The 23,350-nt window shown below is 38.9% G+C and overlaps 1 protein-coding gene across 1 annotated transcript in view; it reads right to left on the reverse strand.

Annotated features, from left to right (window-relative positions):
• Positions 1–23,350, reverse strand: part of ADAMTSL1 (ADAMTS like 1) — a 385,383-nt gene that overhangs the window by 723 nt on the left and 361,310 nt on the right. Inside the window, exons 24-29 of the mRNA XM_062513020.1 lie at positions 21,790–21,924; positions 9,767–9,967; positions 8,590–8,770; positions 5,324–5,531; positions 2,297–2,406; positions 1,213–1,433 (exon numbers count right to left, since the gene is read on the reverse strand). Coding sequence (XP_062369004.1) covers positions 1,213–1,433; positions 2,297–2,406; positions 5,324–5,531; positions 8,590–8,770; positions 9,767–9,967; positions 21,790–21,924 — 1,056 coding nt within the window. The remainder of the gene's footprint in view (positions 1–1,212; positions 1,434–2,296; positions 2,407–5,323; positions 5,532–8,589; positions 8,771–9,766; positions 9,968–21,789; positions 21,925–23,350) is intronic.

Below are 23,350 nucleotides of genomic sequence, written 5' to 3' on the forward strand. Positions count from 1 at the left end.
CAGAAAGAGGCTGGAGTGTCAGCAAAGGTCCTGCTTGATATCTGTAAACTCCCTTGTTGTTTCAGCTTCCATTAGGGTACCCCAAACTCATGAGTTTGGACCTATGTAGTCCACTTTGTCTCTGCTGAGAGGGAGCATTAGAGCTGGTGTGAATTTAGGCAAGCACATGTGGGTTCTGCTACTGCATCTGCAATGCTTGCAAAGCAACTGACTTGCAAGATAGAGGATGGGAGCATAATTTCCAAACAGGTATGTGGTCTGTTCTCTTTTGTTCATTCCTTTTTTTTTTTTTTTAATTAGCAAATTTTCTAGTTCCCTGGCAGGCCCAATTTTGTTGCTTGTAATCTGAAAGAAAACACTCTTGCCTGCTGGATTTCCCATCATCCACCTACCCACTGGATTTGGACTACAGCCATAAGTCTGGTTGTGATTCATATTTTTCTTTCTGTCTGTACCATTAACTGAAAGATAATTGTAGAATCATAGATTGGTTTGCATTGTAAGGGGACTTTGAATATCATCTAGATCCACCCTTCCTGCTGTGGACTGGGATGCCTTTCACTGGGCCACGTTGCTCAGTGTCCTACCCAACCTGTTCTAGAAAACTTTCAGGGATGGGGTATCTGCAGCTTCTCTGGGAAATCTGTGCCATTGTCTCATCACCCTCACAGTAAAGAATTTCTTCCTAATATCTAATCTAAAACTACTCTGTTTTAATTTGAACCCATTCCCCCTTGTTATGCCACTTGTAAATATATGGCCTTGTAAATAGTCTTGCTCCATCCTTCCTCTAAGTTCCCCTCAAGTACTGGAAGGCTGCAAGCAGTAGGTCATCTAAAAACAGAGCTGTACCATCCCATTTCAGTATTTTCAGCCTTCAAATCTCAGCCTTTTGTCATACAGCAGGTGCTTCATCCATCTGATCAACTTGGTGGCCTACACTGAACTTGCTCCAGAGGACTGCATGGATTACTTCTCATGCTGTTGGAAAGGGGACACAATCCCAGCAAAAACACCATTGCCAAAAGCCTCCACAATGAGCAGCATTCTTCTATGTGATGCTGAGCTTTAGACACTGGATTTTGCACAGGTGTGGGTTGGAAGTTCGCCAGGATGTCCATCTGCAAGGTCCAGTGTTCCATTTCTGAGAGACAACTCTCCCTTCTTTGCTACTCCTGCACCAGTCTCCCTCCCCTCCTCTCAGCAAAGTACCGTTTTCACAGGGTGTGATGTTGCAGCGCTGCCAGTTTGCTGGTCTTGGCCTCCAGGAGCAGTGGTGCTCCAACACGGGCTTGTTGGTGCCGATGTGCACGCAGTCCACACGCCGTGACTGGAATCCGTAGTTTCCACACGTAGCCGTGCAGACAGTCCATAGGCTGACCCTCCAGTGCACACCACAGACATCAGTCCAGCAGTTCTGGGTGCTCAATGGCCTATGGGCGGGATGGAGAGAGGGAGAGAGGGAGGGACAGCAAACATTACACATCCCAAAGGTAATTCGCGCTGTGTGGATCAGATCTTCAAAAGCTGTCAGGTGGGGCCAGCAGTTTTGAACTGCTCTCAAAGACCAGACCCTCAGTGTGTGCACACTGGTATACCAACACCATTTCAAATGACCATTTGAACTGTTTGAGGATTTGGCTGAAATGCCCTCTCCAAGGCACAAACCAGAGATCTGCTGAAAGGTGAAATGACTGGCAACCAAGACTTTGTAACATTTTTGTGGCTTTACAGCCAGTAGGAACAGAACCAATTCTCTGAAACTCTTCTTTTTCTTTCAATACATTCTCACAGAAGATGTATTGGCACACTTGGTTCATATCTATTTGTCACACAGGTAGTGAAAAGGCATGAGTGGGAGCAAACAAGGCAATTACATTAACATGCAGTCATGATCATTCATGATTTACGTAACTGTGTCATGTGAAGTAAATATCTTTACAACATTGACAGTGGAGTTTATCTGCAGTAAAACAAAATCTGTGGAGACCCTTTTTTTCTGTTAGATTTTGTGTTTAAATGAATGAGAAAACTGGCTCCATTTGAAGATATAGCACAGCCTTGCAGACAGGATTTGGGACGCATGGAAGATTTTGCAGTTTTTGGCCAAGTGGCCTGAAGCTCCTAGGAACAAATAGGGAAGTCTGGGCTATAAGCCTGATAACACATAGCTGTACATGTTGCAGCATGACTTCTTTGTTACATAGGGGTAACCCCTGAGTTTTCATGTGAGTCACTAGTCCATTAAATATCTCTGAAAAGGCTTGTATGTTCAGACATAAGAGATATGTCCTACCTTGGTAAGGAACTGCACTGATCAGATGACACAGAAGTCCCATCTTTGGTCTGGCAAAATACCTGTCGGTGCTGTACAGCCAGCCGTGGTCCAATGCAAGGCCCGTTACACTGGGAACACAGAAGGCTCACTCAGTGGAGGTACAAGACAGGACAAGTTCCACGTTTATAAAACTGCTAGTGAAATAAAGTGTATACTGCCGTCCTGAGACTGTTGAGATTTCAGCTGATTTCTGCGGGCTTTGAAGACTGACTGTGCAGTCATTTTTTGCTCTACCTCATCTCCCCCAGCAGCATTTAAACTACATTTCTGTATCTGCTCTGTAGATTCATTACCTCTTCTCTTCAATAATTTGATTTTAAATACATCTGTTAGAGGAAATTAAATGTTGTCATGCCAGTAGCCTAGAGCCTATGATCCTTACAGGAAATCTCAATACATAACTTTTACTGTGCATTTTGCATCATGTGCATTGGCCAAATAACTAAGACCACATTGAACCAAGGACATATTACACTCCATTTAATAATTTAAAATCATTGAAGAACAATAAAAAAAGCAGGAAGCATGAGAAGCACAAAAGATATGCAAGCTTGCTCCAAAATTGAGGCTATCCTAACATATTCAAGCTTAACAATTACATTTCATCTTAACTCTACTAATCCTCTCCTTTGATTAAAACATAACTTGGCATAGGTATGAAGCATGTATTTACGCTATTTTAAAATTACATCAGATATTAGGAAACTGTTTTTCTAAGTAACTGGAAATTATATCCAAGAACAAACTGAGGTTTGAATAAGAGGTCATCAGTGTGAAACAGGAAATTTTGCCAGGGGATGGCTGCTGACCAATCCCTCCACCACCTCCTCTCCCTCTTCAGTAGGAGCCCTGTACCACACTACCATGCACTCCTCAAATAGTAAGCCCTTCCACCTGCTATTTCTTCCCTCCCTGACAACTGCAAGAGAGAAGTGGTGACTGTCAGACTTCCAGCCAAATATCCTGCTAGAAATGTCATTCACTGGAGTGTGTGGAGCATTTCTGTGATATCGGCAGGGGCTAGCAGTCCTCACCACCAGCAAGCCTGAGTCACTAGCTTAAAAACACACAGTGAAGAACAAAATGCCAGGAACATTAAATGAAGGAAAGGAACTAACTCTAGAAATAGGGCTGGAGCAGGTAGCCTATTTATTTTCTTTGTGAACTGTGAACTACACCTGCACAATGGGTAGCCTGATACCCCACAATACTACCAAGCAGGTCATTGATCCACTGAGCCAATGGTGTGTTTTATCTATGTGTAACAGTCTTCTGGCTTGGAGATAGGGCAGTATGTAATCATGTGGAACTTGACCTTTTTTTGTAAGCTAGGCAGAAAATATATTATATGATAATGAACAGAGATTAGGTCTAAAATTCAGAAATTGATTCTAAACTATCTGATTGTCTCAGATGAGTATGATACCACAAGGAACAATTTAACCCATAATGATTTCTGCAAAGATGATCCAGTCCTTTCCTGAAATTCCATAGGGAGTGAAAATTTTCTTCTTTGATATAAAGTGATAATTCCAAGCTTAACTTGTAATGTAATTATTCAGTCATGTTTCAAGATTTAAATGAAGATGCTTTCAAGTAATGAACAATAACATGTTCTAGTAGCTGAAGGCACTTTTTACTACCGGTACTACCCCTTTTTATAAAAAACATTGTCTTAGCTTGCAAAGCAGTATGTAACCAAAAGTATGTATTCTATCACCATCAGTTAAAAACCAGGTGGGACAGTGATCCTTATCTCCATGGGAGATATCCTCTGCTAATGGGCCATCTGTTAAAAACTAGGAGGGGAAATGTTCTTTATCTTTTCCACAAACCATTCTTCCTCCAGGAAGATATTTTCTGTTAATGGGCCACTGAGTCCCACTGCATGACTGATAAAATTACATCATCCCATTGTGAGATGCTTCACCTAGAGGGAAGAGCCAAACATTTCCTACCTAGATAAAAACTGAGATTTGGAATACTAAGGCAGCCTTTTTTTCCACTGGATTCCAGAGGAAAACCAGACCCTTCTATATCAGCACTGGACCTTTGGAAGAAAACTGCACCCTTCTACAGGACCACTGCTTCAACTGAACCACATCTGTCACTCCAGGAGGACTGCAGGCACCACTTAATTGGACTGCTACAAACACCCTGACTGACGGGGTGTCAGGTTGTATTCTGATTCTGTCAGTGTTTTGTTGTTTTGTATTGTTGTACTTTTATTTTAATTTTTTCCTAGTAAAGAACTATTATTCCTATTCCCATGTCTTTGCCTGAGAGTTCCTTAATTTCAAAATTATTATAATGTGGAGGAAGGGGTTTACATTGTACATTTCAAGACAGGCTCCTGCTTTCCTTAACGAACACTTGCCTTTCAAACCAACACAAACATGATGCAACGCAATCTGCAAAGAGAAAATCTGAAGATCCGCAAAGCAGCAGGAAGTAGTTTGAAAATGCTTTTAACTCTCCATTTTGTCTTTCATCAGGAAGCAAGTCAAGAAAGCTCACACTTTTTGGTATTCTCAGGCAACATCAGCAACTTTGCAAAACTGAATTATTGTATAGTCCTCCTACTTTGAACCTTATCACAATCATCAATCCTGACTCCAGCCAGCCTAGACTGAAGCACTCGCTCTGGCTGGAAAGGGGGATTAAGACTTGAAGAGGGCTATTTCCCAGATGGGTCAGTAATCACTGTAACAAGGAGCTGCAGACCTTCCTGCTGGAGGACATGGGGTCTGCAGGAAAAGCCCTGTTAGTGAACAGCATTTCTAGTCATTGTGAGAAGCTACAGAAATCCAAGCAGGGTGTGCATCATATATAGAAAGAAAGAGCTGAACAGATTAGCAGTTGCCTCAAAAGTCTGCAAACTGTAACCTAAGGATTCTGGGTTGAAAAATCATTACCTTCATTTTCTGTCTCTTTTTCCTAGCCCATACTAAGGGACTGTCCTTGGAATGCTACTTTGGTCCTCACCTGGCCCCAGGAGGAGACTGCCCACTCCACACAGAGCTGCCTGTTACAGTTCTGTGTGTCCACAGGGCGCTTGGACACCAGGGCACAAGCCTCGCTTGCCACTGGGACAGAGCTGCCTTTCGCTGTCAGGCGCTGGCATGTCACTCGCCGTGTCTGTATGCCTCCACCACAGCTCCGTGTGCAGGGAGACCAGGATGTTACCATCCACCTGTGAGAGGAAAGAGAACAGGTCAGGGAGCAGGCATGTGCCACTGTCTGGAGGATCCTTGGTCTTTATCAGTGGGAACAAAGACAGGAAACAGTGGGTTGGCTCATTTTAGGGTGTGATCCTGGAACATCTGAATGTCTCAGCCTCACATAGTCTTCACTGAAAACCGTTAAGAGGATGAAAGCTGAGAAAACTGCAAAGTTTTCATTGATTTGTCTTTCTCAAGGCTCTCTGGGCCCAGAATTAATTTTCTAGACCCTAAAACTGTTTTTAGAGGCTTGGCAATTACCTGTAGTGCTGGCACAGGAGCTGTATGGGAAGTCTGCTCTTACACCATGGTGCCATGGAGGCCTTGGTTACAAGCTACAGTCACAATTCTAGGACCAGCCCAGTATCACTCCTTAGTAGAGAAAACTATCTCTGTGTAATTGCTGGAGTAGCTGACAGGCCACTTCAAACTTGTTGTGAGAGAATAGCCAAAAGCCTGCTAGGTCCATCTGGTGTCTGCCTCCTCTGTTGCACCCCTAACAGCTGGCATAATCCAAAAAAGCCTTAACATTGCTCAGCAACAGTTAGCCCAGGGAAGGAAGGACACTCTTCTTCTTTCCCCTTAAGCTCAGACCATGCATTCACTAGCTGAGGCTCTGAATCCCTGTGTACTGGCATCTAAAAAATCCAGTCCTACTAGCTACAAGTCTGTAAATAATAGAAAATAGTAGTCTAATACATTTTGTCATTGTAAGTCTCATAAGATGAAACACTCATACAGTCAGGTTTGGGAAAGCGTTAGGTAGGAATAGGGAGAATGCAGCTGACTGTTAGTTTTCTGAACAGTTTTATGGTCAAGTCAGAAGTTTGCTTCATTAACTTTCTGGATACTTTGTGGTTATGGGAGTAAAATACTGCCATCACATCCCTCACCAACAGTGTTAATGATTACTTTACAAAATAGGCAATCGGCATTCTCCATGCCCATGGAGAAACATCCATTTCTATTTTTCTGTCTTCTGCAGGTGATTAACTCCAGCAGTCACAGAAACAAGTATAAACAAACATATTCCCGACCTGGAAAATAAGAATATTGGTACTTTTTCATGCAGTTTGGTGAGGTTGAACCTGCAATTTCCGCACTGCTAATAAAGCTCTGGTCTGCATGTCAATCAACTTTTATTTCCAAGCTTAAATCTCAGCAGTTTCTCAGGAGCTGAGGGAGGATTTGGGGTTGTGTTACAATTCAGGAAAGGTATAAAAAGACATAAACCATTCCCATGGAATTTATTGTCAACAGTAAGGAAAACTGCTGCTAATGAGCGTGTTTCATATTTCATCAAATCTCTTTTGGTTTCTTTCTTATGACTCAGCTGGCAACTCAGAAAATATTTGCCTGCAAAGAAGAGTAGGAATATATTTTAAAAGGTAATTAAGTAGAATCTTGCAACATGCCCAAGACACAGCAAGAGTGGAGAATCTGGCCACTTCTCATCAGGCTGCTTAGCATCTCTCCTTGCCTCAGCTCAGACTGTCTTTTTTTAATACAAGTCCCAAATCACTGTTGAATGAGGGAAGTTGTACTAAATTTCTCTTGAGATGCTTACTACTTTAAAGTGCTTGTATACTGAAATGTAACATATCCACATTGGAAATGAGGGAGAGGAGGGAGTAACACCATGAAAAATATGGAAAAACATGTTTATACATCTCAGCTAAGGAGATACTGAATTGCAGAAGCAGGACAATTTTTAATATGAAGGGAGCATAACACTACACCGACTCTCTGGATGAGCTCAGGATGTATTCTTCTTCACACCAAAGGGTGTAAAAAAATAAAAAAAGACTTAGTATAGGGTGAAGTCAGAGAATCATATATGTTGGAAATGACCTTTAATATCATTAAGTCAAGTCATTAACCCAGCAATGCCAAGTCCACCATTAAACCATGCCCTTAAGCACCACATCTACACATCTTTTAAATACGTCCAAGGATGACGACGAAATCACTTCCCTGGGCAGACTGTTCCAAAGTTTGACAACCCTTTCCATGATGGATTTTTCCCTAATAGCCAACCTAAACCTCTTGTGGTACAGCTTGAAGCTGATTCCTTCTGTCTTGTCACTTCTCACTTGGAAGAGGAGGCTGACCCCCACCTTACTACAGCCTCCTTTCAGGCTGTTGTAAAGAATGATAAGGTCTCCTAGGCCCCATTTTCTCCAAGGTAAACAACCTCATCTCCCTCAGGTACTTCTCATGGGACTTGTGCTCCAGACCCTTCACCACCTTCTCTGTCCTTCTTCTTTCTTGTAGTGAGGGGTCAAATATTGAGCACAATACTTGAGATGTGCCACAAGAAGACCTAGGTGTAGCCAGAAGTTTTTCAAGCTGTCCTGGCTCATTTGTGTTTAGCAGTAAGTGAAAACCAGGGGACTTGTAGGGCAGCAATTTACATTTCCAAGGCAAGCACAAGCTAGCAAACTCCAGAAAGAGGCAGAACTCAGACCCCTTCATGCCCACTAGATCTGATAAGATGTACCCATTTTACAAAAGATATTTCCACCTTGCTAAGGGAATTCTTTGCAGCTGCAGCTACAGGTACAGTCCTGCCCATATTGATGTTCAGGCAACAAAAGAACTCAGAATAAAATCACAAAATAACTGCAAAACTAAGATTCTTGTCTGTTATATTGTTGGGGCAAATGACTATGAAGCCATGTGTAACACAAAAAAAGAAATGATCCTACAGTTCACGGTTGACAAAATTTCTATGTGTTCAGTGCATGCAGACCAGGCATAGTATTTATAACCAACACAGGGTGTGACTGGAATCACTCAAGACATTGTAAGCTGTGATTTTTTTTTCTCCCTTGTACTGACAGACTTTTCCACAAATATTGCTACAAAATCCCAAGTGTCTGGATTAAGCACTCAAAAACTCCCATTTAGCCACGTCCTCTCCAACCAGGCACCAGAGAAGTGCTGCAGTGGTATGATGCCCTGCACAAAGAACCTTTCCAGGACACCTTGTAAGTGCATGTAAGATATTTTTACATGAGACAGACGAACCGTGAAGGGCAGTCTCTTCTGTTGCACGCGACGGGCTGCAGAGGTGGCTTGGGTGTCTCAGCACAATAGGATGTGTTGACTTCGGCCCCATCCAGTAAGCACCTCAGCTGGGGCAGCTGCAGCCCTCTGTGTCCGCAGGAAGCCGAACAAGCTGTCAGTTTATCCGCCGACCACTTGTACTCTGCCAGGAAGTGTGGGAGAGGCATGTTAACACTGAAAAACTGAAAAAGTGAGAAAGAAGAGAGTTGAAGATGTTCTCGAGGATGAAACACAGGGATTCAATGAAAAGGAGCTACCTACCCCTGCAAGGCACCTGATTCAAGGCACCCTGACTGCCTTTGGTGTAACAAACCCATTTTTTTGGTGCTTAGAAGCATTAGGCATGGAAAGTTAATAACATGGTATGGCAGTTAAGTGAAGCCAGGTGTCTATAAGCACCTATATTTTTAAAGGTGTATTATTTAATGAAGATATGGTTAGCTGTAGTTCCCAGCAGTATTTATGACTCTATGATCCTGAAACACTGTGTCTCTTACCAGATAGTTCACACAGATCATCTGTCCAGAAGATAAATGTGGGAGTTGCAAGACACTCAAAATTTTATAGCAAAATTGAAGGAATAGTTAAATTCTTCACCTCTCCATCACTGACAACTGGAGCACTGAAAGCAGCATATTCTGTTCCAATCCAGCTGCACCAGTGTTCTGTGGCTTTACCAACTTTGTCTTATTTCTAGGAGATCTCTAACAATAACAGTTCTAGAAGTTTTACAAGTGAAGGGTTTACAAGGAAGAAGAGACTGCAAGACACTGACCTTTGTGTATTAATAGAGAGGCTTCTAGTTTAAGGGGTTTAAACTCTGGTGGCTCTGTCTTGAATTTCTGGACAAGCAAATTGCCCAGGCCCAACATAAGCATAGCTTGATTACATAAAGTGTGTTTTATGCTCAGCAGGGCAGAAATACCTGGTGTCATTTTGGTAAAGAAAAACCTAAGACACTTTAAGGTACTTAGAAGTCCTGCAAATCTATATTCATGACAATAAATCATTAAGACATCTTTTTCTTGATATGTGTGGTGATGGTTTCAGAGGGGAGAAATCCAGGATGAGAAAGGCAGTACAGGAAAATCCATGGCAATAGCTTTTCAGGGTGAAATGACTGAAACAGAAGACTTACCTTGTATAACCAGGGACATTATTTGTGTGAGTGAGCCAGCCTCATTCTGAGCAAGGCAACTGAATTCACCATCACTGAAATCACTAACATTGAGTATCTGAAGAATCCGTCCTGCTGCCAGGAGTTGATGTCGCAGACTGAGAGGCTTACCAGAGTAAAGCCAGGTGATGTTAGGGGTTGGATGCCCATCGACAGCACAACCTGAAAAACAGGTACATGAGAAAAACCTGCTGAGTACTAAACTTGGTCCATACTTTGAAGTGGTCAAAATTAGGGGAAATAGTCAATTCCATCCCATTTTCTCCTCATTTTCTCATGATGATAAGTAATTCTGTAATAAGGAATACCTTCTCATCATCCAGAATAAAATCCAAAAGCCAGATAATCTGCTATATAGAAAATCTCTGATCAGTTTGGAATTATGTATATCAGAACATATATAATATATTTTGATTATTCTCATTTTGGTATTGAAGAAAGTGAGATAGGGAAGTTATAAATCTGGCAAAAACTCAAGGACCATGGTTGAACATGCAATATGTACACAACTTTGTCTCCAAATTTCCTACGGAAGCCAAAGGACCACCTTCCTCTCTCTCTCTCTCTCTCTCTCTCTCTCTCTCTCTCTCTCTCTCTCTTTAAAACATTCTTAAATATTATTTATTGCTATTGTGTAATTAAAAGTCAGAAATTTTTATTACACAAAAAAGCCTATTGAAAAACCAGAGAGATAAAACTGAGCCTTTACAGGGTTGGTTGGGTTGGGGGGGGGTTGTGTGTTTTGTTGTTGTTTTTGTTGTTGTTTTTTGTCACACCAATGGGCAATTCTCTAAGTAATAACCAACCAAAAACAGCAACTGAAAAACCTATGATGTTCTAAAGAATTGTGTGAGGTCTATGATCACCAGCGCAGATGATGAGATTTAAATTCTCAGTGACTTCTTTGCCTGTTGACCTGAAGGAAGTGTACCTACAAGACACTTTTTACTGTGGTTCTCATATCAGCTGAACACTTTGCCAGTTTCATGATGAATTGGAGAAAATTTGTAAGACTTGTGTAACTTGGGAAAGACAACTAGGTTGTCTTGCCTATTTCTTGGGTAAAAATAAAGAACTAGGTGATTTCCATAGTGTAACCCATGTCCACCAACTCCATCTCCAATTGCAGGTGTAGGGAGACAGAAATGTTTTATGTGAGGGATGCCATATATAACTAGGACTGCCTGTGGTTTAGGCTTGTCCTGCACTGCTATGCATACCACTGAGACATCAAAGGTCTCTAAGTTTCTGCAAATGCTATCTATTCTGATGGTTAGTTGGTTATACTAAAGCTTTTTATTGTTTTGTTTATATTAATATGTATGTACATGAGTGACTATATTGTATACAAAATCTATTCTGAAAGAACTGTCCTGCATAAACAAACATAACGTGTATACAACAACTTTCACCTGAACACTGTTCAAAAGTAATGGAATAGAAAAGGAAAGAGTACAAATTTAAAATACTAAAAAGAGAAGACTCTTCTAAGATGAAGGAAGAATCCATCAGTTGATACTTCTTCACTGCCATCTCCATGTAATTTGATTACTATTTATTATTCACTGAGAAAAATGAAGATGTGAAATGAAGTCTCTGTAGCTCCACTACACAATTAACAGATGCTGCAACATGTCATTTTCATTATTACTCTCCCTTCCATTCATTTGTCCACCTGAGGAGAACCTTAACTAACTTATATCAGGCAAGTACAGCTCCTACAACGAATTACCATTGTCATTAATCTGCTCAGGAAGGCTGAAGAGTTTGATTTTCAAACATCATTAAGGCCAAATCCTTGAGACTTAAGGAACTCATTACTTCATTTAGGAACTCTTGCAATCCTTTTGAATTTGGTTATACCTGTAAACCAGCACAAGGGGACTGGGCTACTGTAGTCTTTATTTTTGTGCCTTTTGTTTAATCATACCTCCAATTATACTATTCCTATGATACTCTTTTGCCCAGCAAAACTGAAGTTCTCTTGCTTATAAAGCAGATCTCACACAAGATGGAAAAGGCCAGTGATGACCTGTGGTATGCCCCAGACATTTTCAATCTGAGGGGCAGGTCTAGGCACTGGGGAGAAACTGCCTGCCACTGGGGTGCTCACTGATGCAGTGGCTACATGAGTCCTGTTGCTGTCAAACCCTGCCTGTATCCACTGTGGGGAAGAGTGTAGGCTGGATAAAACTGCTCTTTGGCACTCATTCACTTTGTGAAACTGGTATTTCAGAGAGCAAGGGTTCTGTGGCAAAAGACTGACACACACACACAGTAGACTCAGCAGTCACCATGGCAAAGTTGCACTGGAAATGAACTGGTAAATGCAGATAAATGTTTAAAATAAGGAAAAAAAGTGTGTGTGGGGGGGAGGGGTGGTGGGGAAAGCAGAATGGCAGAGTGCAAACTGCCCCCAGTGGTTTTACCTCTTCCCTTTTTTCCACTTATGTTTATAAGGGTGAAGAGTCTGGTATTTAATTTCTTTGGCAAGATTTAATGCATTTTATCTTTGGTTGTCTCTACCCAACACTCCCTTCCTGACAACAAAGACTCAAAATTCTCTGCTGCTTTATCCTTTTCCCTAATTTTGTACACTCTCTATTTAATCCTGCTGTTTCATTTTCACCACTCTTATGCTGAAAAATAACTCATGCAGTGTCCAAGATACTCATTTTAAAGTAAATGAGTGACATAAAAGGTTTTAACCTCAAAGTTTAAAGAATGCCTACGTTTAAAACAATAGAAGACAAAGGAATATAGAGGAAATGGACAAACTTTAAAAGTGGCTCTATGGCTTTCGCCAAGATTATTCCCATTATTTTGTAGCTTACTTGTCTTTTAAGATAAGTGTAGTGATTTCTACAGGTCAACATATAGCCACGACAACTAAAAAGGGCATGCTGTGAGCTCGGTTTTATTGTTTGTGTTTACAAGCATGCTGCAGAGTGCAAATTCAGAAAGCAGAAATGTCAGCTTGATGTTACACACAGAGGAACTGAACCTGAATTCAGCATACAGATAGTCCTGGTTCATGTTGGTTTTCTTTAAAAAAATATTGTCAGGAAAAACAATATCGTCTTCCTAGTGCTGACTATTTTACTAATCTAACGTAATATTTCTTCTTCCAAAGTGTATATATAAAATATAAGCTAAAGGAACAGCTAGTAATTAATAATATGGGGGAAAACTCCCCAAAGTTATTGCCTAGATATGAACCACCAGCGAGTAATTCTTACTTAACAGTAAAACTTTACCAGTAATACCTATCAATTACATTTCACAGTACAGATTCCTACACATTTACCATGTGTATGGATGCATAGGTTGTGGGGTATTTTATGCATAGTTAGTGAGAACTACAATAAAATCCCATGTTTGATTAATACCTCCTTCTCATCTTCCAAAAATAACTTTAATACAATTAAATCAGATTACTAATAATTAATCTCTGTTTCCCCAATCCCTGTAACATTGACTCTTTTACCCTTTTGAAGCCCAAAACCTATCTCTATAATAACTAAGAAGGAAAAACTGGCTTTGTTTCCAGACAGCACAACTATTTCAGAGCTTTTGGGTATTGGAACACTTGGGAAGATGATCAGGGAACACATTTTTTGGGAGTATTTTGAGCAGTCAAAGTTCTGGCATGAGAGGGCCTTTCTCCTTCAGCCCTTCTTTAGTAGAGAAAGAAAATATTGCCTTCATCCTCCCTTCCAAAGGTTACTGGGACTCTGAATTCATTTAAACTCAGGATGAGCCACTGATATGCAAAAGCTGGAGATAAAAACAAAAATCTAATAAAAATGACATCTTCTAGTAGGGGAAATGTTAATATTTCAAGGATAACTATGGGGTATTTGGAAAGGCAAACAACTCTAACAGTTTCTCGAGAGGAAAGAATAAATGCATACTCCAGGCCAAATTCAGCTCCCCATTATGCCTTTGCAACAGTTTCTGAATGGCTGTAGCTGCAGAAAGGCTCTGGACTAAGATCCTAATACTAGGAGAACAAAATACAAAACATACACCAGTTTTGCACTTTCAGATCTGATAAAAACAAGGGCAAAGGATGTTGATTTTAGGATTCCTTTTCTTTTTGGCAGCCTGATACTGTATGGAAAGCAATGATAAAAATGTCAATTGAATTTTACAAGTACTAAATAAATTTGAAAATGTGAATTAAAAAAAAAAAGCACTGCCTTTAAAATAGGTATTCTTAAAATACAGATTATTTTCATGTCTTCATATTTGTCTAACAAATAACTCTCTAATTTACTGTTGACTTGATGACTAGCCCCAGACAATGTTTCTAATATATATTAAAGATGGAATGCAAGTGAAAACTTCAGGTCAAGATCAGGTAGTTTCTTTGATTTTGTATTCCTGTGTTATTTTACTGAGCTCTTAACAGAAAAGAGCTGTGGACCACAATACATGGTGTTAAAGCAATAAATGTAATGCTCCTACAGGACTTGAAACACTACAGAATTTCCACCCTAAACTTTATGTTCAAGGAAATAAAGTATGCTTTCAAAATAGATATCAGATTAAGGATGAATTGAGGAAAAAATATGCTTAGAACAAACTGTGGAAAAGCCACAGATCAATCTGAATAGATACAAGTTCTCATTGCTTTCACACACTGGATGAAATCCAATTTATAAAAAGCAATGGAATCTAAAAAAACCCAAAATAAATAATTAATGTTTGTATAAATACATCTTTTACTTATAATTTTAAGGCAATACAAATAACATGAATTCATGCTAGACAAGGAAAACCATAGATTTAGGAATTCTTGAAATAAGCCAATTCAGTTGATAACAGTAGCAATTAAAAAAAAAAAGAAGGCATTTAAAATAACTATTTATGGCTGCAAAGGTGCAGTTGAAACATACTATGCTAAACATATGACATAGTTTTTAACAGTTCTCAAAATACCTAAACTGGTTACCCAATGCCACACATGTTGTTATTATTGTATATCACTTTCATAGCATTGCAAATACACATGGTGTTCAACACAAATTGAGTCAGGCTCATTCCCAGCCCCACAGTGGTTGTAAAAAATGTTCCCAAGTACACAGACACATGGTGGGCCCATTAAAAAGCAAGGGAATTTTCAAGCTCTGGTAATTAATGCTGTTTCCTAAAACAGTCTGACAACAGAAATCCTACACACTGAGAATCATGTATTAATAAGGATTGTTCTGAATACAATCAGCAATGGCAAATCAAAAATCAAAGCCTACAGTAATCGATAGAGTGTACTCCTAAGCTAACTGATAGGTTTATTAAGTTCATGACAAAAATGGAAAAGGAATTAAACTAAACTTCCACCCCACCACTGCCACAGCTCCAGGTTAACTGTCCACCTAGGGGAGAAAGATAGCAGTCAGATGAGACACATGGAGCAAGCACTGAACAACAGTACAGCACAAGGAGTTCAACAAAAGACAGAGCAAGAGCTGGTACATAATGCAATCACCAGGTTTCAAATGTCAGCGCTGCTGTACAAGTTCTTCAATATTTCAACATAATCTTGCTGCATTTTGAAACAGCATCTCAGGCAGACAGGTTTGGGAAAGCCAGTGATGCTTGCTCCAGAGAGGCTGTAACTTCTGTCCGAGAGATGTGAGGACTATCATAGAGGGAGAGGTAACTTTGAAGCTTGTAACTGAGAAGTCCTTTAGTCAACATGTCAGAAATCCCATTGTCCCTTAACACTTACTCTAGAATGAATTGCAAATTTTGCAAGAGTCTAAAGGATCTTTTGTGTGAAGGAAGCTGGCAGAATGAGAGGTCTCCATATCAGGACACCTGCAGCAAGACTGATACTCCTATTTACCTGCCAAGGTTTGTCGTAGTGGAGCTCTACTTTCATTAGAAAAAAAATCTAAGTCAGTGATTCAGGTAAAGCTTAGAGACAAAAGCTCAAGGGCTGCAACTCTTAAAACAAACCCAAAATTCAGCAGATGTTGCCTCAGAGGCCAGTGATATTGTTTTATATGGAAGCATATTCCTCCACTACTGTAGATCAGTGGTTGCCAGATTAGATCATTCATGGCACAAAACAGCAGGCAGGAAAAAAACCTCAAAGCAGTGGATTAGCTAGAGAACATCACTCCTTTGACCCTGTGTTCAGAGCTTGGCAGTGGCTGGACTAGTGTCTGATTGCCTGAAAAACAAACACTGTTTTAGTGTAGTCAAAATGTTCAACCATTCAGAGGTATCATCATGTAATTTTTAACCCAAATATATGAGTGTGTATATGCAAAAGAAAAGCCTCACATGTCAATATAATACTACAGTGTAGTCTGACATAGTCTGTTATACTTTGCTGTAGAAGGAAGATACTGCAACACTCTATGAACTTTATACAATATTTAGGATGCAATCAATGTGATAGTATCTGATTAGGAAATTAAATGAAAAGATAATGCCATAATATTTATATTAATTTCAATTCTTGCCTTTACAGAAAGGTTATGCACCTATCTGGGAATTCTCACAAATATTGTGACAAGGCAGACTTTTCACCGAGACAAAAACTGAAAGGAACAGATAACACAATTAAAAGGACAGAGTATCCCATAAATGTACCTGGCACTTTATCCTCATCACACTAGACATAATATCAAATAAAGTTGCTAAAAAAATTCTTTAACATTAGAACTTCTTTTCAAATGTGATGGCCAATTTATTACAGAGAATGAGGAGGAAAAAATGACTGTGCAAAATAACTTCTCAGATAGTAATGATTTTGTCTGAATCCTACTGCACAGCTTCTGCAGCTGTCTTTTTCATTAAATATAGCATAGACTTCAGTTCAGCAGTAATTCCTCATGAATTTTATTTTTGCTGGCTTTGTGCAGATTGCAAATTATTTTTAATTTCTGCTTCAAATTTTAATACAGCAATAATTCCCAAATATAGGAAAATTTAAAACAGGCTCATGGTACAGCATGCAAGACCAACCGGGAATTACAAGAAAACATGCTTTCAAGAAGATATACTCTTGCTCCCAAGTATATCCCCAAACATTGAAAGAAATTTGTACTTATGAGATCAGTTGTGTTCATTGGGATAATTTATTACTTTTCACACTGATTTTGAACAAGTGTTAGTCCTAGCAGAGCCAGATGTAATGGCACAGTACTGCAAGCAATTGCAGCATTGACTTCTCTGGCTCTGCTTGAAAGAGTTTCATCCTTACATTAGTCTATCTGTCTGATCAGGATCTTCTCCAAATGTAGTCAGCTGTACATTTGCAGAGCTTGGGTACTATAATGCACCCAAGAACATTCAAAAATCTCTAGGTTGATTTATTCTGTCCACTGTCATGCCCAGAAAAACCCACTGGCAAGTACTAGTCACAGACTTGAAGAGATCCCCTCTGAAATAATAAAATACCTGACCCCAACCTGAACTTTGGGTTTTGGTTCCAAGGCAGTTGGACCTTTTAAATAAATAATTTATTCATACTCGTAAGGCTGTTGCAAGAAAGGTGACTCTTTTTTGATTCTTCTTTCTGGGTGATCTTCTGGGAACCTAAGCAGCTGTACTAGGAAATGAGTAGGATATGATACTGCCAGTAAAAGAAAAATGAGAGTGAAATACAGTAAATTTGGTGCAGAGAAATCCTTTGTCTTTTAAAGTGAAAAGTTTCTGTTGTCACTTTGTCTTAAAAACAGCTGAATTTCAAATATTGATATTTGCAGAACAAGACTTTTTTGTGCAGCTGGTCATCTTCTAAAGCAGTAGTGAAATTGGCAGCAAAGCTTCTCTAATTCTGTGGTCATTTGGGATAAGGTATAAAACCAGAAAGAAACCTGCTTTTTAGGACTATGTTTTCAGTGTTGACAGTAAAATCATGTTCTGATTTGTGTAGTGAGTAAATAAGAAAGTAATTGAGAAGAACATGATAAATATGGTACAGCTGTAGATATTTATTTATTTATTTATTTATTTATTTATTTATTTATTTATTTATTTATTTAAAATTGACTGTACTTTTCTGGTATTAGAAAAATACTTTTTTTTGTGATCTTCACAGTAACTTTCAGTATCCCTTACAAGTAAGGAGGGATGCGAACCAGATTCAAATAATTGCCTAGGCTTTCTTTCCCCCATTACTTTGTATTATCAGATTCCCTAAAGTAACATTTTCCTTCTGCCCTCTTTACTTCAGTCTGAATTTTTACAGGGAGTACCACATGTTCATATCCCTAGAAGTACTCATTCTGAAAACAATGTTCCTGCAAAAATTCTCAATAACTAATGTATGAATGTCAAAGTCATTAAAGCTTCATCTTTCACTGTGCAACACAATTATAACACACTCCATATTCTTCAGTGCTGAAACAAGGACATATTTTTAAGTAATATTTTATGTCTTTTGCCAAGTCTGCTGATTACTGGTCTCCAATAATAATACAACATATATGAGAAGTTGTCGTGAATCTCCACAAGGATTTGTAAGACCCTCAGAGTTTCCCACTGAATTATATTCAAATACAGGAAATAACAATATTGAACCCAAGTGAAAAAAAGTATTTTTGATAGGCTCAAAGCCTTTTCTGCAGGAGTGTTATGAGTCAGGAACACTGGGTCATACAACATTGGTTTCTGCCAGTATTAACATTTACAAAGCTGAAGACTCATGGAAATGTGTCTAAGGAGTTGTGTAAAAAAAATCATTGATACTTTAGCACAGATAAACTACTGGAAATATATGAGTTTAGGAGGTTCCTTTAATTCCAAAAGATAACATCATGAAGTAATCAGAACTGACAGAGGTCAAATGAACATGAATAATTTAAAAACCCAAAAATTCTTATCAAATGACAAACAAAATACTTGTTCTGTTGTGAAAAGAGTGGTGTTTCCTATAATATTTTCATCACCAACATTCAGGAAAACTGTAATTAAAATTTAAAAAGTCCCAAAAACCAGAAACCTTAAGATTAAGATCAAATGTGAAAACTTTCCAGAGCAATGTATATTATGTCTCACTTCAGAAATCAACTGTGTTTTATCTTCTATGTAATGTAAAGTCTTTTTTGTGTGTCTACCATGAACCAAGAACATCAGAATGTGCATGACAGCTCATCACTGATTGTCAGTTTGCACTACTGTAATACCCAGAAATATTTCTAAGCTCCTGGGTGTTCTAGCTTTGCTTTGGGGATAATTCTGTCCTTCAGGTGTGTGATCTGCAGATAACACACAAGTGTCTGTTACACAACCTGACAATGAATGTGAGGACTGGGGAAGACTGCAGTACTCCGCACATATTTTCAACATTTGTTAAGGAGCAGGGTAAGAATCAACCTGTGTAAGCCACCATCCACATCATGCTCTTCAACTGGATGATGAGCTAGGTCTAGAAAGCTGGCTGGAATCTCAAAATTTCAGGAGCAAAAGAAGAATATAAGATAAAAATGTTGCTGACTCTGTTCAGCAGGGCATGGGTCTTTTAACAGATAGTTTCCTCGACTTTTATTATGAAGGCACATAAATGACTGCACAATGACCCTTGCAATGAGAAGGAAAACCTCCTGATATCTGTGTTATGACACTGATCTTTATCTTCTGCAACCTCCCTGAAATTTAAGCAGAAGAAACTCATAGTAGATGATTCCAGACGGCAAGTTAATACTTTCACATGACTGAAATGATGGTGGAAGCATTGCACAAATCGACTTTGTGAAAGACAGTGTATAGCATGTATGACAATCTGGAAATTCTGTTTCTCTCCTTGCATCTCAGTTTATCAATTTTTAAATATTTGATACAGCTTTTAATGTCCAAACAAGTTCTTGTTTGCAGCTTTAGACTTCCATTGCTGTGTTAATATTTTCTGTTTGTATTTTTTTTTAGCTCCCAAGGCATGAAATCAGTATTTAATGAAGTTTTGACTCCCATTTTTCTTAAATTTTGGGAAACCCATGCATGACTTCTAACATAATTTTTCACCTTTATTGTCCTTAACTCCTATAAATAAAATGTTTACCCAGAGCTTAATTATAGCTCATTTCCTTTGCATTTCACTCCATTCCTTCATACATATCCTGTTTTCCTTTGCTACTCAACAAATCCTCATATGCCTAGATTTCCAATTTCAAAGCTTTTCAAAGCTGTCTATTTCAAAGCTTTTTGAGTCACATGAGATACTGGTGCCTAACAAGCACAGACAAAGGATCTTACACACAGCAATTGATATACCCAAAGTTCTTACACGGGACCTCCAGAGAATGTAGAGCCAACACCTCAACATAATAAAAGATGGAAGACTTGGCAGGATTAAAGTTGATTGGGTGGGTGGTAGAATGGAAAGAATCAATGGACAACTTTCTAATTGACTAGATAGCCCATTCCATGCTTATTTTTTTGTTAGAAAAAATATCTCAGAAGATTTTCCTAGGTTTGAATAATAACAAGGCTCAAATTCAAACCACTAAAACCCCAGTGAAGTTGAGGGAACTGCCTCAAGAATGAAAACGGTTTGTTATTTTGCAATTAAAATCCATGGAATTTCTTTGCCCATGAAGTGAAACAGCAGGGTACAGGGTGACATAGCCAAATGAAATTGATTTGGACATGGTTGCATATAGGCAGTGCGGAACACCCTTTGTCATTCAATTACTGCTTTTAAACAGTAAAAAACCCTGAAACTCCTCAAGACCTCTTTTTTGGAAATCTGAGAGGAAATGGATGAAACAAGAATATGACCCAGTCTTCAATCAGTGAGCACAATAAAACCATACTCAAATGATTTATTTTCTGCTAATAAATACCTATGGTATTTTCCCCACTGAGGACTATTTCAGTGCAGTTTTTGTGCAAGCAGAAATGTAATCCAGAGCTGCAGGCTAAAAGCCATTGCAAATGTATGCAGTTGTATGGAAAAGTAAACCACACAAAACTAAAAACATAAACAGAATGTCTCCATTGTGAAAACAAAATCTTAAAAATGCTTTTAAATGTAAGGAAAAAAATGCTTTGGAAGGTGCAGAGATGTATTAACACTCTGGATACCACATCTGCAGAACCCTTGCTAAAAGTTTCAGATCCCTACCACTAAAAGGAGAAAAGGTAGATCTGAAATTGTAGGAGATGGCAAGTTTTCATGCTATGCAGTAATGTGTTCATTAGGGAAGCTGTTTGCCTATCTGAGCCTGACAATAAAGTAAGTTTCAAAGCATCTGTGAAATGAAATAATAAAATAAATAAAACCTGAAATTTAGAAAATAATTATAATCTCTTTGCAAACAAATCACCTCCACAGATCTGAAAGGAGTTTACAAGTTGTAAAATAACTTGCTGTGTAAAGAGGGTGAAGATATATGCAAGGCAGAAAAAGATGAAAAGAAAAGCATTCATTGGGGATGATTTCCTTATATGGCTTCATGCAAACACTGGTTGTGTGAAATAAGAAAGAGGAATAAAATGAACAGATTAAAACAGAGAGCTTGCAATACCAAAACATGTAGACGGGGATAGGCAAAACTATGAAAAAGTTCTGAAGAAGGATATGCAGCATGAGTAGCAGGCATATAGCAAGACAACTACCCAAATGTAGAAGGAAAATGGAAACAGAGCCACCAATGTTACTTCTTCTACAACAAATAGCACACCAGTCTGCCATGTCTTCGTGTTGAGTAAGATTGTCAGCTCCCCAGGGCAAGGACCGCTTTTTACAGGGTGCTGTATATATATTAAGGGTGGTACCATGGAATACTTATTCTGCATCCAGCTTTGGACTAATTAAAGTACCTTCCTTTTAAAAATTAGTTGCTGAGGTCTAACAAATACTTGGCAGTGATTATGACTCACAATGAAGTATTTGTTTGATGTCTTTTGTCTCAGCACTCATGTCTGGATAACCAAATCCTTAAGGCAATGGTTAACCAGATACGTAACTGTAATAAAAACTGTAAAGACATTAAAATCTAAAAATCTTAAAGCACTTGACTTACCTATGAGAGCAGAGACCCCTGGACTGACAGTCAGTTTTGTTCCTGAAGGAGAAGTCAGCACTGATTGGGTGCTGGGCCCAGCACTGCTAAGCACTGCTGTCAAGTCTTCTAGGTAAGGAAGAGGCCGTGGAGGCTCTGTTAACAGATTGAGAGAATGAAGTGATGAGCAACACTACAGCAGAAAACATCTTGGGATATAGACCCTTCCTCTTCTCTCATCCCCCCTCCCCTCACAGATACTGCTGCAATTTTCACTGTGCTGCAACACTGCCATTTCAGAGGGGCAGATTAAACAACTTTGGATAACTACTGAAATTTTGCCTCATGTTAGGTAAGGTGCTGAAGAAATTACTAAAATAACAACTGGATCAAAATGACCACAAACTAAAATAAATTATCTTTGAAGGCTACCACAGCATTCTGGTTGACCCTATGCATATGTGATAGAGTTATATGGCATCAGGAGATAACAGCAGCTTGGAAGAAAAAGGAAATGTATACAAGCATAGAAATAAAATCAAAGGCTCATGACAATTACTGAAAAAATGTTAGTGTCTGCTACAACCTGAATCAAGCCCTAATTAAACATTGTTATAATGCTGCCAGATACTGTGGTATGCTTAGGCAGAACTCCAAAGGACTAAGAGTTCAGAGCTCAAGAGGATCAGTCTATGCTGAGAACTTCAGGATTTAGTTATTTGCTAATCACAATGCTATTTTAAAAATTGAGGTAATGCCTAGTATTCCCAATTCTGTTTGTCATGAAAATGATGTGATATTTGATTGAAATTAATAGGGGCTTAATCCCCTTTCAATTAGATCATGGCACACATTATGCAAGTTTTCTACTGCTGATAGCACTCAGTACCAGGAGTACAGGTCAAGGATGCCTGAACTATCCTGTTCCATCAAGGAGCTAAAAAAGTAATTTAATTACAAACATAAGCAGCTTGCATAACTCACAGTAACTTACCATCTTTAAAAGCTAAGCCAATTATAATGATCAGAAAAGAATTTAGAGATCATCTGTGAGTCTTTATTTAAAAGCTGAAACTCAGCTGATTTTTTTTTCAGATTATTTTTTTAGTCTGAGATTCTAGACTCAGTCTGGATTAGTAGGAGAAATTCACTATAGTATTGTCTGTGAAACAGAGAAATCTCACTGTTATACATCCTCTGGAAGTCCACTAGTTATGAAAGATGAGAGCTGTAGTGGATGTCTAATGGTGTTGCCCAGTTGTGGGGGATAGGTTTCAAAATTTGAGCCTTCACCACCCAATCCACTACTAAAGTACTAAAAAATTCTGTCTGGACCATTCATATGCAAGGCATGCAGAAATGATAGAAGATGAGTTACTAAGAAAGGAAATGCTTTTCCCACACTTCCATTTCCCACCAGGTACCGCTTCCACTCTTATTTCACAGGTACCACTCTCTTTCAAATCACCCAGATGGGCTTTCTGTCTGGCACTTAAAAACACAAGAGAAAGTAAAATTCGCCATTCACTGAACTTGGGATGTACTTTTTAGAAGTGCATTGGTTTTATGCACCTGTTGTGAA

Source organism: Cinclus cinclus, chromosome Z (genome assembly GCF_963662255.1).
Source record: "Cinclus cinclus chromosome Z, bCinCin1.1, whole genome shotgun sequence".
Taxonomy (NCBI): Eukaryota; Metazoa; Chordata; class Aves; order Passeriformes; family Cinclidae; genus Cinclus; species Cinclus cinclus.